The 15,256-nt window shown below is 44.8% G+C and overlaps 1 protein-coding gene across 3 annotated transcripts in view; it reads left to right on the top strand.

Moving 5' to 3' along the window:
- PCDH15 (protocadherin related 15) overlaps nucleotides 1-15,256 on the top strand; it is a 642,625-nt gene that overhangs the window by 565,187 nt on the left and 62,182 nt on the right. For all 3 annotated transcript variants that reach the window (XM_071438580.1, XM_071438579.1, XM_071438578.1), the window contains 4 exons: nucleotides 81-221; nucleotides 2,374-2,486; nucleotides 13,787-13,896; nucleotides 15,115-15,255. In XM_071438580.1, coding sequence (XP_071294681.1) covers nucleotides 81-221; nucleotides 2,374-2,486; nucleotides 13,787-13,896; nucleotides 15,115-15,255 — 505 coding nt within the window. The remainder of the gene's footprint in view (nucleotides 1-80; nucleotides 222-2,373; nucleotides 2,487-13,786; nucleotides 13,897-15,114; nucleotide 15,256) is intronic.

Genomic DNA, 15,256 nt, shown 5'->3' with positions numbered 1-15,256 from the left:
TTTAGCAATGTTACATTTTAATCCTTCAGGAGGTGTGCAAAACCCCAAAAATCTCCAATTTGCCTCTTTTTGCTTTCCAGGGCACCCCAGCGAGTCGGGTTCGCTACAAGGTGGATGTTGTCCAGTTTCCCTACAGTGCCAGCATTTTTGATGTGGAGGAAGACTCTGGACGTGTGGTCACCCGAGTGAACCTCAATGAAGAGCCCAGCACAGTGTTCAAGGTACAAATTCAGCTGCAGTGCCACAAAATTCCCTAGATTTGCTGGGATTCCTTTCCCCATCATGGTTCTCCTTTGTTTCTTCTGTTGCATAGAATGATTCCTGAATCATTAAGGCTGGAAAAGACCTCCAAGATCAAATCCAACCTTTCATTGGATTTCCATGCAGAATTTCCATTCTGTTTGTTCTTTTGTTTCTATCTTTTTCTTCTGGCGTGTGTCTTGTGCCTTTGTGATTTCAGGAATGTCTTGAAGGGATGTCCTAAAGGTTGTACCTGTTGGGAGGGTGGGGAAAACAGGGAGGCAGCTTGGGGAACCCTCATTTTTCCCAAGTTCACTTTCAACAGGGCTTTTGGGGAGAATTTGGGGAGAACTTTGTAAGAAGAGCTAGATGTCTTGTAAATGAAGCTCCTGCACAGCTGGGTAGTTCAGGACTTCTTGTTCATGAGTGTTTTGATGTAAAAACATTGATTTTAAGGAAACCTAAATTCCCATTTTGTTGTCACTGGTCCTAAAGATTCTGGGGTGAATGAGTGTGGATAAAGGTGTGATTTTAACCTAAAGCAGTAGAGCATCTGCCCTCTAAGATCCATGGGGTAGTAAAAAATGAAAATAGAAGTGGGTCAGTAAGGAAAAAAAATAATCTCCATAATATCTTGGGTTGGATGTAATTTCCCTACTTGGAAACTTCCTTACACTCATTAAGGTGTTCTTTTCTTCTTTCAGTTATTTATTTCTGAAATGAGGGTTAAAGAGAGGTTTATTTGCTCACCTTCCATTGTGAGGAATAAAGCTGTCCACTGTTTTCCACTCCTGAGTGTCCCATCAAGGGCTACTTGAGCTGGAGCAGTCCCTGGTTTAGGACAGTGCTAATTTAAGTCCTTTTAAGTTTCTAATTAATATAATAAAACCCAAGGGAGGAGAGGATTTTTTTTCTTGGTTAACATCACCAGAGTGGAACTTTTCTTTTGCTGCACTTGCTGTTTTTACTTCTGAGTACTTCTTTTACTTCTAGTACTTATTTCCAAAACTGGGATCTCTCCCACACTGTTTCATATCAGGGCAGTAAATGGGACATTCAGCAGGGAATTACTTTCCAGAAAATGTGAATTCTTGGGAAAAAAACACAGAGAAGACTCCAGAAATCAGTGATGGGAACACTTGGAGTTGGTATTTACTTCAAGACCACTGGGCTTGTGTCTGCTGCTGAATCCTCTGGGAATTTTTCCAGTCACTATTTAACATCTGGGTAATTTCTGCAATTATATCTTGTACTGAAACAAAAAGGGTTATTGTGGAATAGCTCAGACTGGCAGAAATGAGTTGAAAATGAGGTACAGACCTGCCTCAGGTAGAAACCTCCAGAAATAAGGAAAAGATTTAGGGAGAAAACTGGAAAAATGCCCATTGTTCCTTCTTCAGTGGGCTGGAGTCCATACACAAGAACACTTCATGGGAAGCTAAAAACAAATTAACCTGCTTGTGCCAGCACAAAATCATGAATTAAGTCATCAAATAGACATGAGAAAAGGTTTTTAAAAATCAAAATATTTAGAACAGGCCTCATTTAAGAGAAGGTAGTTTGGTCTTGTCCACGTTTGAGCTTAGAGCATCTCTTTTCTGAGGAGGACGTTTTGGAGGGGGTTGGAAATAATGTTAATTTTTTTTATTCTAAGACGAGCCCTTGGTTCTAGATATTAATGTCAACAACAGACAATTGTCACCCAGGGCTTTTCCTGCTTGTTTTGTTGGGAATGATAGAATCATTGAGGTTGGAAAAGCCCTTCAGGATCATCAAGTCCAACCTGTGACCAAACCCGCCAGAGCACTGAGTGCCACAACCAGCAGTGTCTTGGACACCTCCAGGGATGGGGACTCCACACCTCCCTGAGCAGCCCATTCCAGTGTTTAACAACCCTTTCCAGGAAGAAATTTCTCAAATTTACTGTGTTTCTGTAAATTTTCCAGCAGAAGTTCAACCTGAGGATGGCTGTCACCTTTTCCCTCCGTGTTTTGTTCTTACACCGCATGTGATTTGCAGCAAAAGAAAATCACGTCTGATTTCTTAAACCCTGCAAGTACCAGAATTGCTGGAAGTCAGGATGAAAAACGTTCTTCTGTGTAGTCAGAGCCTGATTTTCTGTGTTGTTTGTAGCTGGTGGTCATTGCCTACGATGATGGGGACCCGGTGAAGTTCAACACCACCACGGTGGAAATTGCGGTGCTGCAGCCCTCAGTCATCCCACGCTTCACACAGGATGAATACAGGTAAGGAGTTCGTTCTTTCACCCTAAAACTGATGTTTTTAAAGTCAAAATTAAGTCCTCCTTGAAGGCTAGTCTGAAACAGAGCTACAAAAATACTCTGTTGTGGTGGAATTTTACTGTCTGAGCAGGTTGTCACCAGCTGGAAAGATCTGGGCTGATGGTGATGGAAGGTTTGCTTGAAATTTTCCCCTCAGAAGTTGTTGAAAATATCAGTCATTTGAATAAACAAATTTCATGTGCTGGAACTGGGACTAGGATCACCAGGGCTCTAGGTTAAGTTTTCTGGAGTTGTTTTGACCCTCTGCATCATTTGTGTGAGGCACGGGAGGACTCAGACCCGACCTCTTCAATGTTAGAAGTGCAGGTGATGGTTATTATCACCACAGAGACATGATTTCATCATTTTACCCTCTGACAGTTCATTATCATCGACCTCAGTATCTTAAAGTTGATCAAAAGCAAACCAAAAAGTGGGCTGGTTAGCTTGATAATTTTGTAGCACAGAATGTGCTCATGAATTTGACATCTGTACAATAATAGGAAGTGATAAGATCAGGGCAAGCAGCTTCAAGATATCAAGAAGTTGCCATGTGTTCTCTCTATGCCACTCTAGTGACATAATCAGCAGCAGAATGTAGTGGGGTTTGTACAGATATTTCCAAATCCAAGGACTGCAGGGAATCAGAAAGCAGAAATTGAACACTAATTGCCTTCAGTAAGCCCTAAAGGATGGGCTTGTTCAGCTATTTAAACAAGTTTAGACAAACAAACATTATCTGTGCTGTATTTGTCCTCATGATTTGAGTATTAGCATATTTCCCACTTAAAGAAATGAAAAACAGCAAAAACATGCCTCTCTTCTCCTAATTTTATATTTAACTTGGAACAAATATGAAATCTGAAGGACCAGTGCAAAATGACAAACTTTGCATTTGATAATAATCCTTGGCTGAAGGATTTTTCGAGAGAGAGATAAAGTGTTCCTGCTGCTCCCTGCAGTTCCTTAGGTATCTCCAGAGGTGTGCAGTGTCTGCTGCATTATTTTGGGCAATGTAGCAAATAAAAACATGTTCATTTGTGACTGGAATTTCAGATCAGGGCAGGCAGGTCTCTTTTGGAGCAAACTTGCTGTGGAGCAAGTCCAGAGAGGGCTCAGAAATTGCTGAGGGGGCTGGAGCAGCTTTCCTGTGGAGCCAGGCAGGGAGAGCTGGGAATGCTCAGCCTGGAGAAGGGAAGGGTGTGTGGAGACCTCAGAGCTCCTGCCAGGGCCTGAAGGGACACAGGGGAGCTGGAGAGGGACCCTGCAACAGGAACTGGAGGGACAGGACACAGGGAATGGGTTCAGATTGACAGAGGGCAGGGCTGGATGGGATATTGGGAATGAGGAATTGTTCCCTGGCAGGGTGGGCAGGCCCTGGCACAGGGTGCCCAGAGCAGCTGGGGCTGCCCCTGCATCCCTGGCAGTGCCCAAGGCCAGGCTGGAGCAGCCTGGGACAGTGGAAGGTGGCCCTGCCATGGCAGGGGTGGGATGAGATGGGATTTGAGGTTCCTTCCAACCCATACCAGTCTGGGATTATGAGATTTCTGAGCCTGTTTTGATCTCCAGTTTTATCCCAGGAGCTGGGAATGTTTTTTCACTGCAGTGACTTGTAGCCCATAATACCTTTTGATGACAACACCTGAATAAGCCAGGTTATCTTTGTGTCCCTGTGAACTCTTCAGGATTATCTGGACAGCCTGCCTTCCCTTTCCAAAGCACAGCTCCATTCCTGGGAAGTTCTTTGCACAGTGCTAAGAAGCTCTTTAAACCTTTTGGGGACAGCAAAGGCAGTTATTCATTTTCCTCCATGTCAAAAATGAAATCAAAACAACCCCAGAAGTTTCTCATTCAGCTCTGAGACTCTCAAACACTTGGGAGCAGGACTGGTGTTGATTCTTAAGGTTTTCAGGGACTGTCACACTCTGCAGGCTGTGCTTTGTGTTTGGTTTGTTGGCAGTGGTGCAAGCTGGAGCTGGCAGGTGTCACAGGCCCTCATTTTCCAGGGATATCTTTAGGGTGAAAGGCAGCACGGAGCAATGGTGCCCCTTGCAAAACAGAAAACTGCTGGATGTGAGTGCTTGAATTTCAGATGGATTGAGAATTAGTGGCTTTAGAGTGGATTAGTATTGATCTTTGTTTGTCTAATTACCATAATCTGGGTGATTCCAGCGCTGTTCTTGAGCTGGTTTACAAACTTCCTCCCTGTGTATTTAGGGAAAGGTCAGAGTTGAACAGTTTTACCAAATAAAGCTGCAGCCTGTGCTACAAAATCAAAACCAAATACAAAACAGAGAGAGAGCAGATGGCACGAGCAGAAAGGGAGATGAAAGTGCCACTCTGCCTTGAGCTGGCCTGCAGAGCCTGGCAGCTCTGCCAAAGCAGCACCAGCACTGCTTGGAGCCCTCTTCACACCCAGGGAGACTTTGATTGATCATTACCTGTGTTCAGAGTCACTTCCAGAGGAGACACCAGTCAAGTGCAGGAAGGCAGAGTGGTATTTATTCACTGGCTCTCCCCCTGCATTATTGCATCATTTAGGGCAAATTAATTGGTCTCTTTTCCCCCCCACCTTCTTTGTTTGGATTGTAAATTATTCTGGAGACTTCTAAATGCTGCTGTGCTCTCCATATTGAACAGCAAAGGGCAGCTGAGGGCTCTGAGATCCAGAAAATACAGAATGCAGCAGTTGATTAATGATAAGTGGGGAATAAAATACAGTTCCTTTGTGAGGAACTGTGAGAGATCCCACCTTAAGTCCATCAGATGGGATCTTCTGCATCCTTGGCTCCTCTGGAGGGGACTGGTAAGAGAAAGCCAGTGGGATTTGGGCTGTTTCTCACCCCAGCATTCTCTCCCTCTGAGAAGCAGGGCAGCAGCAGGGCAATCTTCTCACTCTCTTCAGCTGCCTGGAAAAAGGTTGGAGCCAAGATGGGGTCAGGCTGTGTGCCAGGGAACAGGGACAGGACAAGGGCAAAGGGCCTCAAGCTGGGCCAGGGCAGGCTCAGCTTGGACAGCAGCAGCAATTTCTGCATGCAAAGGGTGCTCAGGCCTTGGCAGGGGCTGCCCAGGGCAAGCCTGGAGTCCCCATCCTTGGAAGAGCTCACACAGGTGTGGATGTGGCACTTGGGGACGTGGTTGACTGAGGATGACTCGGAGAGGTGATGGCAGCAGTGCCTGACAAACAAAGTGATTTCCAAGCCAGGCATTGTTCCACAAAAACACAGTGGGGAGAAAAGAGGCAAAAATCCCAAAGAATCGAAGTGCTGGGGTGTGTGGACATTTAGATGGAGATGGCTGGGCTCAGCTGACCTTTGGTGCCAGGGAAGGACACTGCTGATGCTGCTTCTGTCACCACATCTCCCTCAGGGTGTGGCTGTCAGATTCCAGGGGTTTTCTGCAGAGCTGGTGGAAGACATGGACACGTCCAGTGTCTCCAGCCCCGGGTTGGTGGGGACAGGGAAGATTTTCTACATCCCTGCCCCAAACAGGGTGAGACAATTCACACAAATTATTAAATGTTCTTAAGGCTGGCTTTGATCTCTGCTTTGTGCCAGCAAAATGGTCTCTGGATAAAGAACTGTGGAATTCCAGAGTGGGTTGGATTGGGAGGGACCTTAAAGTTTATCTTGTTCCACCCCTGCCATGGGCAGGGCCACCTTCCACTATCCCAGGTTGCTCCAAGCCTGTCCTGCATCCTTTGGATACTTCCTGCCACAGCTCCTCTGGGCAACCAAAAAAAGAAGGTTAAAACCCAATAAACCAAATAAATCAATTTTTTGAGAACATCAAATCTGCCATAGAGAGCCCCTTTCCCAAGCTCTTCTTTTTTTTGTCCTGACTTCACCCAGATCACCTCTGGATCAAGGATTTCATCCAAAAGTTTCCATTACTTCACAACAACTTATGGCAGCACTTTCATTTCTTAATTAACAGATATTAATTAGTAGCGCTATGAAACAGTGGAGAAGACCAGATGTAACTGGAACCTCAGATGAATATAAAGAGGTATTTTTAGCAAGCCTGTCCTCTTTATGAGCACGTCCTCAGTTTAAAACAGTAAAAGTTGAAAGGGATTTGGGGTCTTTTTGGTGTTGTGTTAATTAATAAATTCCACATCCTCTGCAAGGGGAAGGTCATTGCTCGTAGCTGGAGCAGGGAATGGGATGGGAACCAGGAGCAGCATCATTGCTTCCTAATTAGTGCCTGTGGGCACATTAACCAGGTGTTCAGTCATTCCAGAACAGGAAAAAAGGGGAATTTTGCAAACTTACAGCTTCTGTTAGTGTTGCATTACAGCTCCCCAGCCTGACAGAAAAGATGTGTCCAGTTGCCCAGCAATCTGAAGTTTTATGGGGAAATATGGGAAGCTGTGAATTCCAGGCTGTAACTCAGTGTAAGTGTAGTGTGGCATTTTATTTAATTTCATTTCTCTCCCAGCACCAGCACTGCTGTGGAAATGTGTTCTGCCTAAAAAGGGAGATCTGGGGACACGTGGAGCTCACTCTCCCTCGGTGGAAGAGGTGTCATAATGTTTTCCACCCAATTAAATCCTTCAGTATTGGACTCAAACACCATCCAAGCAAAAGGATTTCACAAAACAAAATCATGGAGCTGTATAAGGAAGACAGTTTCCCCAGTTCTCTGGTTTCCTGCTGTTCACACAGGCAGTTTTCTTCGTTGGGAAAAGGGAATGGGGAAGCCAGCACAGTGACAGTGAGGGTAGGGAGTGGCATTGCATGGTTGGAATCTCTGTCATTTGGTGCTTCCTTCAGAAAGGTGGAAAAAGCATCCACAGTGCTCTGGGTTGGAGCTCAGGAGTTGGAAGGAGTGGTCCTTTCCAACTTGGGATATTCCATGGTTCTCAATAGCTGAGAATCTCAGTTCTCAGTTCCTACTTCCATGGTTCTCAATATCTGTGAATGGCTGAGGCCTTGATGAACCAGAGAATTCCAGAATGGTTTCAGCTGGAGGGGACTTTAAATCCCACCCAGTGCCACCCCTGCCATGGACAGGGACACCTTCCACTGTCCCAGGCTGCTCCAAGCCCATCCAACCTGGCCTTGGGCACTGCCAGGATATCAATTCCACCTTAGATGCTTTTCTTTGAACCTCTGGAAGTTTCCCTTTTTCCCTCCTAGCAGAACTCCTTGGGATTTTCCCCTGTTAGGGATCATTTTTCCCCTCAGGAATCATTTTCCCTTTCTTGTCAGAATCCACAGGGGGTTATTTTTGTCCCTCAAAAGTGTTTTGTCCCTCAAAATATTTTGTTTAATACCGGTCGATTCCATTTGGATCATCCTTTTCCCAGCATATCCAGGTCCTACCACTGCTTTTTCCCACCTTTCCTAGGATGGAATTTGCATTTTTTTCAGGGAAGACCACAGGCATCCTTCTAGTTGCAGCATTTTTGAGATTTGGGGGTAAAAGCAATCGATGTTTTCCTCACACTTAAGCTGGAGCTTCCAACATACATTTGGAATTTGCATCTCACATCTGTGGCAGCTTGGATTCAGGAAAATGTGTGTGATTTTCCCTTTGGAATCACTGGTTTAGAGTGATTTTTTGCTGGTACTTTTTTGGTTTCTTATAAAAAATAAGAAAATGTGGTTATAAAGTTAAATTAAATTAATTCTACAGCAGGTACTGAAGCAGGAATTGCCATGGAAAAATTAGGGAGTGAGTTACCAGGTGATTACAGGAAAAAGATCCTTTTCCCCCTACTTTTCCTTGTGTTGGTAGTGCTGATTGCATTTTATTAAAACCCTACACTTCTTTATACCAAATGAAAAAGAAACTAGAATTTTAGGAATTATTTTTCAATGAAATGTTCTGGTGGGATGTTTCCCAGGGAGGAGGAAAGCACAGAGAGCCAGATCCCAGCAGGGAATCTGTGCTTGGAAAGGCTGAGGGCCAAAACTCCAGCACCACATTAATGAAATGTAGGAATAAATCGCTCTGGGGGTGTGGATATGGAACTGAAATTATCCATAATTTTAGTATTAACCTCACTGGCATCCAGCAATGTGTTTTCCTTCCAGCCATGTTATCCTTGGAATTTATCCCATCAGTCTGACCAATCCAAGTTGGTGACTTTGCCCTACTTTGGGCTTGGTGGGCATTTTCCCCCCTTTTTCCTTTTTGGTTCTGCAGAATGCTGCCAGGAATATTCCTGCCTTTGTGGCCTCAGGTTTAATTTGGGAAGATTGGAGGGATAGCATCAGCACAGAGAGGTCGGGAGAGCAAAACCTGACATTTGGGTTAAAATGCAATAGGTTAAGACAGGATCACTGGGGCAATGTCCGGACTCCCTTGTCATTTGTCTTGGAGATAAATACCATAGGAAGGTCAGAGTGCCTCCAGCCTATCTGGGAATTGAGACAGAAAGGCAGGCTATCAACTCCAGGAAGGAATATGTGGCACTCTGGAGATAAACTGCTTGATAAATACATCTAATGAAGACAAAAATATTATTTTCCAGGAAAAAAAAATATAATTGCCTGGGACAAGCTATTCAGGGAGTTACTAGGAAAGCAAAAACTTGATAAATTGATGGATTCTTGCTCTAAAACATGTATAAAAGTTGATAAAATGCTGGTTTATTGCTCTAAAATACGTCCAGGTCTGTCTTTTATTGAGCAAGCACAGGAAGCCAAGGCAGTTTTTATGTGCTGGTGAAAGGGTTAAAAGAGCTGCCATGGAGATCATGGAATTCAGGACTGGTTTGGGTTGGAAGGGACCTTAAAATCCATCCAGTGCCACCCCTGCCATGGGCAGGGACATCCCAGTCTGTTCCAATCCCTGTCCAACCTGGCCTTGGGCACTTCCAGGGTTCCAGGGGCAGCCACAGCTGCTCTGGCCCTCTCACCACCCTAAAAATAAAAATACCCTCAATAGTAATCGAGTTGAGGTGAGCAATTTAATTAAACAGCACCAAAACTTAATTTCTGAGGGTTTTTTATGGACCCCCATAAATTAAAATATGAATATATAAAAATTTTTTGTATTATAATATTCTAGGTACTAGATATAAAATACAAAGTCCACAAAGTAGAGGCAACTGAAGTTGCTCATATGGAGTCCATTCACATCCCACTATTAAGCTTCAGCTCTAAACCAATTTTCCAAATTATTATTGGGTTTGCTGGCTTGAAATTTAATTTTTTATTAAATCTCGCATTCATGCTTTTGGAGATAGACAAGTTTCATGGTGAATTTAAAGCATATTGGCTATCAGGCAAATTGAAAAAGGGCTAGGAGTGATGTGTTTAGCACAGGGAAAAAGAAGAACCAGAAAAGTAGAGAGGAAAAGTTAAAATTTCACTTGGACACTTCCAGTGGTTGTGCCCTGCAATGTGTTTCTGATGTGCTCAGTGTCCCTTTCCCACTCTGATCAAGACACAGATAATTAAGATATAGCAAATTCAGTGATTTTTTTAAAAAATTGTATTTATTTTCAGTATTTTTGTGCACAAATAATGTCTTTATTTTAATCCTGCTCTTCTTTGTGGTTGCTTTGTTTATTTTCTGAGGGACAAACACATTTTGTGGTTTCACACTCAAAGAAATCAACGAGGTCTCTTCTGGTCTCCATCCCACCCTGGATACTCCCAAAATATCATTTATTATTCCTGTGGAAAAGTTAAAGTGCCTAAATGCCACATTGCTGTGATGGTCATGGAAGAAAATAAGATTGGAAATGGATGAAGTAAATTAAAGTTGTCATGGTCAAAGGGTGGCTGTGTGGAGAAGGGGAGATTAAAACTCTGGATAAGGCTGAGGTGGGATGGGGATTAAAGTGGGTCTTAGTTGAGGTTTATCCCTGAGATTTGTGGGATGCAGGTGGATTTTAACATTTATTGCAAGGGACATTCTCACATCCAGGGATGGGATGGATGTGGATCCTGGGCATGGCAGTTTTGGGAAGGAATCAAAAATCACAGGTTTGAGAAGGTGGGCAGTTCAGAAGTTCAGAAAGAACCATTTCATTGAAAATGTTTCAAATATTTCAGAGCAATTCCAGGGCAGGGAACGGAGCTGGGGAAGGGGCTGGAGCCCCAGGAGGGGCTGAGGGAGCTGGGCAGGGGCTGAGCCTGGAGCAAAGGAGGCTCAGGGGGCCCTTGTGGCTCTGCACAACTCCCTGCCAGGAGGGGACAGCCAGGGGGGGCCGGGCTGTGCTGCCAGGGAACAGGGACAGGACAAGGGCAAAGGGCCTCAAGCTGGGCCAGGGCAGGCTCAGCTTGGACAGCAGCAGCAATTTCTGCATGCAAAGGGTGCTCAGGCCTTGGCAGGGGCTGCCCAGGGAGCTTTGCAGTGCCCAGCCCTGCAGGTGTTGATAAACTGTGTGCATGTGGCACTTGGGGCCATGGTTGGTGGTGAGCAGGGTGGTGCTGGTTCATGGCTGGACTTGATGGTCTTGGAGGGTTTTTCCATCCTTAACAACTCTGGTTCCGTGGAGTCAGCAGTGGGGTGGGAGGCAGTGACACACCCCGGTGACAGTGACACACCAACCCTGCTCAGGTGACAGTGACACACCAGCCCCACCCTGGGTGACACTGACACACCAATCCCTTCACCCTCCCTGCCCCCCCAGAGGTGTTGAGCTCACAGAAATTCCCTTCCCTTCCACTCCCACAGGGGTTTTCTTATCCTTTTCTGGGTGGTTTGGGCTGGATTCTCATGCTTTCCTCTTCCCACAAAAATTCCAGCTTTTATCATCCAGTGATGCAAAATGATGGCATTAAAACACCTTTGCCTGTGCCCTAAAACACCTTCAAATAATATGTCAGGGGGAAAAAAAGCACCATTATTCATCTTAGCCATTCAAACATTGGAAAATAAGGAGTTTATTCCCTTACAAAGGTTATTAGAGCTGGAAGCACAGGATAAAGAGCAGGATATGGGAAGTTGGATGCTCATCTTTTGCTGCTTTGCTTCTCCACAGCCCAGAGGAATGCTCTGAAGGGATGAGCTGGGTGTTTTACTGCAGCTGATGCATTGCTCCTCTTGTTCCCAATCCCTGGAATGAAAAGAAGGGAATGAAATCCATGCAATTATCATGGGGGGGAGTGGGCGGTGCTGTTCTTCCCCTCTCTCCAGAGCAAACACAAAACCTCTCACTAATTATTATTGATTTGTCAATCCCTTGGATTCAGCACTGGCAGAGGGAGCTATAAGGTCATTCCCACTGCAGAAATATCCTGGAATTGTGCTGGGAATGAAATGTAGGGGTTTTGTAACACTCCCACACCTTCAGAAGACAAAGAAAACAAAATCATCTATAATGCAGCATAAAAAGGGCATTTTCCTCTCTGACCTCATCAAAAGAACTCCAGCTTTAAATGCTTCCAGCTTTGTAAGGCTTTTCCCCCTGTCTTTCCCTGCCTTTTGGCATCTTTTTAATCCCTAAGATTAGCATTTGCATTGGTTAAATGCACCTTAAAAAGCTTTTCAGAGCAATGGTTTAAGAGCTTAATAAATTAAGGAGCAATTTTATTCCAACCACTGATGCAGAACAGTGGGAGCAGAGGGATCTGCTCTGTGCATGTGGGTTTGGGTAAAAGGGGATTTTTCTATCAGTGAAAAAAAGAGGAGATCACTGTTATATTGCATGATCCAAAACTTAATTCCATGTATTCATTATCCCTAAGTTTTTTGGAAGTTCAGAGTAATATTGATGCCAAAGAAATGTTTGTAAGGCAGACTTCAAGAGAAGACTGGCCACTTCTTGGTGGGACAAGTTTGGGTTCAAGAGTTGGGATTGTGTCCTGGGGTTCCAACTTTGATATAATCATGGAATATCCTGAGTTGTAAGGGGCACACAAGGATTATTGATCCCAATAATCCTGGCCCTGCCCAGACACCCCAGCAATCCCACCCTGTCCCATCACTCCTGGAGCTCTGGCAGCCTCGGGGCTGTGCCCATTCCCTGCCCTTAGAATGGGAGAATGTGCTGTGGGTTGGAGGATTTGAAAACCACTTGGAAGATGACAGGGGACAGTGATGAAATATTCATGGAATCACAGAATTATTTAGGCCTGAAAAGACCCCTGGGATCATTCAATCAAACTGTTCCTCCAGCACTGCCAAGGCCACCACCAGACCATGTCCCCAGGTGCCATTTGGCCTTCTGAATACCTCCATGATATTCCCTGGAAAGAAGCAGCTGTAGATTCTCTCCAGAATTTTGAAGATCAGTGCACAACTGATCTTCAAACTCAGGAGCTTCTCTGAGCAGATCCTCATCTGGTGTATATTTTGTTATCTATTGAATGAGTGTAATTTTTAAAAATTGGAAACATCTGCATAATACATTAAAAAACCCCATCTACATTCATAGATGACTGTCAAAACTTCCTTTTAAATGGATTTTGAAGAGTTTGAAGCATGAATTCAACCACTGCTTGCCATGAGGAAAATCTGAGGGGGAGGATTTGAGATGAGCTTAAGCCTCTCACTTCTTGAAATTGTTTGGATTGCTGATTTAAAGACAACAGCTCAGAATCATGCAATGGTTTGGGTTCAAAGGGCCTCAAAGCCCACCCAGTGCCACCCCTGCCATGGGCAGGGACACCTTCCACTGTCCCAGGCTGCTCCAGCCTGGCCTTGGGCACTGCCAGGGATGCAGGGGCAGCCCCAGCTGCTCTGGGCACCCTGTGCCAGGGCCTGCCCACCCTCACAGAGCTTGGGTAGCCTTGGATTGCAGTTCATTTCCTGAAAAGCATCCTGGATTTTGGTACCAAAATGTGTTGGCAGGAAAATTTTTTGTTATTTGTGAAGAGTGAAAATTCCCATAGAGGTGGCCCCAAATTGGTTCCTGTTTAAGGCATGGAATTTTACTCATGAATGAATTTTCCTGAGTTGTTTTCTGACAGATTTCTGAGTTTTCTCAGTAGACTTGAATATATTCAAGATCTATTATAAAAGAGATCTACAGATTTATATAAAATATATATAGAAAAGATCTATTTTGTCTTTTACTTCCAATTTATCAGGCTGTGGTGGTTCTTCTTTCTCATTATTCCCTGCTTTCCCACTTCTCAGATCCAACAATCATTACATCTTTAGGTTGCCATCTCTTGTCTATTGACTTCTCAGTGACTTTTGCCTTCTCAAATGTTAAACCTCTTCCTTTTTAATGTGATTTTCCCTCGTAACAGATCCTCTGGCAGCCTGATAGATGGAGGCCATACTAACCTGAGGAATAAGTGTCAATAATCTGCTGCTCAGGAATGTAACACAAATCCTTGTGTCCCTCTCTGCAGGCCTCCCCCAGTGAGTGAAAGTGCCCCGAAGGGAACCGTGGTCACCGTTGTCACCGCGGCCGCCTTGAACCAGACAGTGGTGTACTCCATCGTGTCAGGGAATGAAGAGGGTGAGTGCCACCATATTCATATTCATATTCATATTGGCATTTCAGTCTTGTGGAAATGGGGAACCAGAGATCTACTGGAAATTGGGGGGAAGTAAAGCTGCTGAGGTGAATCACAGAATAATTGAGGTTGGAGAAGAGCTCTCAGGTCATGGAGGTGAAATCCCACCTCATCTGGACAAGCAGGAAGGAATTCAAGGGCTGGAAGGGACTGACAAGAAACCTGGAGGGGGATTTTTTGTAAAGAACAGGATAAGGGGGAACGGCTTCAGGCTGGAACAGAGAAGTTTAGATGGGATATTGGGAATGAGGAATTGTTCCCTGGCAGGGTGGGCAGGCCCTGGCACAGGGTGCCCAGAGCAGCTGGGGCTGCCCCTGCATCCCTGGCAGTGCCCAAGGCCAGGCTGGACACTGGGGCTGGGAGCAGCCTGGGACAGTGGAAGGTGTCCCTGACCATGGCAGGGGGTGACACTGGATGGGCTTTAACATCCCTTCCCACCCAAACCATTCTATGTTTCTGTATCTATCATTACCAAGCCTTTGGAGATAAACTAACGATCAGATTAATTAGCAAAATTACAGGAAAATATTTCTCACTGGTGTGAAAATTCCCGTGGATGCCACATAGTGTGAGTCCATGGCACATCAAAATACAAACATAAATAGCTTTGATGGAATTGACTTGCTTAAAAATCTGATTTAAGGGATTATAGACTTGGCCGTGCTGTAACAAATATTGGATTAGAGCTTGATATCCAAACAAAACATCCTGCTGGGATACTCTCTGTGTTCCACCTGGAAATCTTGACAAAATAACACAGAATTATTGGGAGGGATGTAAAAAATTCCCCATCCCATCCTCCCTTTTTTGAGAGTGGGCTCTGTGTCTTGTCCCATCTTTCCATTTATACTCAAAACACATCTGTGCAGGGAGTTTTATTCCCTGATCCTTTGGGTCCCTTCCAGCTCAGGATATTCCATGATTCTGTGATGCTGGGTTGGTTATTCCAGTAGCAGGGCAGATCAAGCCACTCTGCTGCTTAAAAATATCTTCAAAGATGAGCTAGGTGGGGTTTTCCAAACCTGAGGGAAGGAGGCAGGGAGGGAACGACTTCCTTGGCAGTGTCAGAGAGCTGTGTCATCCCCAAAATAAAACCATTGGGCACTGAAAATCCCTGTTTATGCATCTCATAAAATTCCTGTGTTTTTGCTGGCTTCCAGATGTGTTTGCCATTAACAACAGGACAGGAGTGATCTCTTTGAAGAAGCCTCTGGACTATGAACGTGTCCAAAGTTACGAGCTCCGAGTGCAGGCAGACTCCCTGCAGGTGGTGAGGTCCAACCTGAGGGTCCCCTCCAAAAG

The sequence above is a fragment of the Agelaius tricolor genome, unplaced genomic scaffold (assembly GCF_023055355.1).
Source record: "Agelaius tricolor isolate 1412-34295 unplaced genomic scaffold, bAgeTri1.0.p SCAF_13, whole genome shotgun sequence".
In the NCBI taxonomy this organism is placed as follows: Eukaryota; Metazoa; Chordata; class Aves; order Passeriformes; family Icteridae; genus Agelaius; species Agelaius tricolor.
Note: the sequence above shows the minus strand (reverse complement) of the source record. Positions and strands in the feature narration are given on the sequence as shown.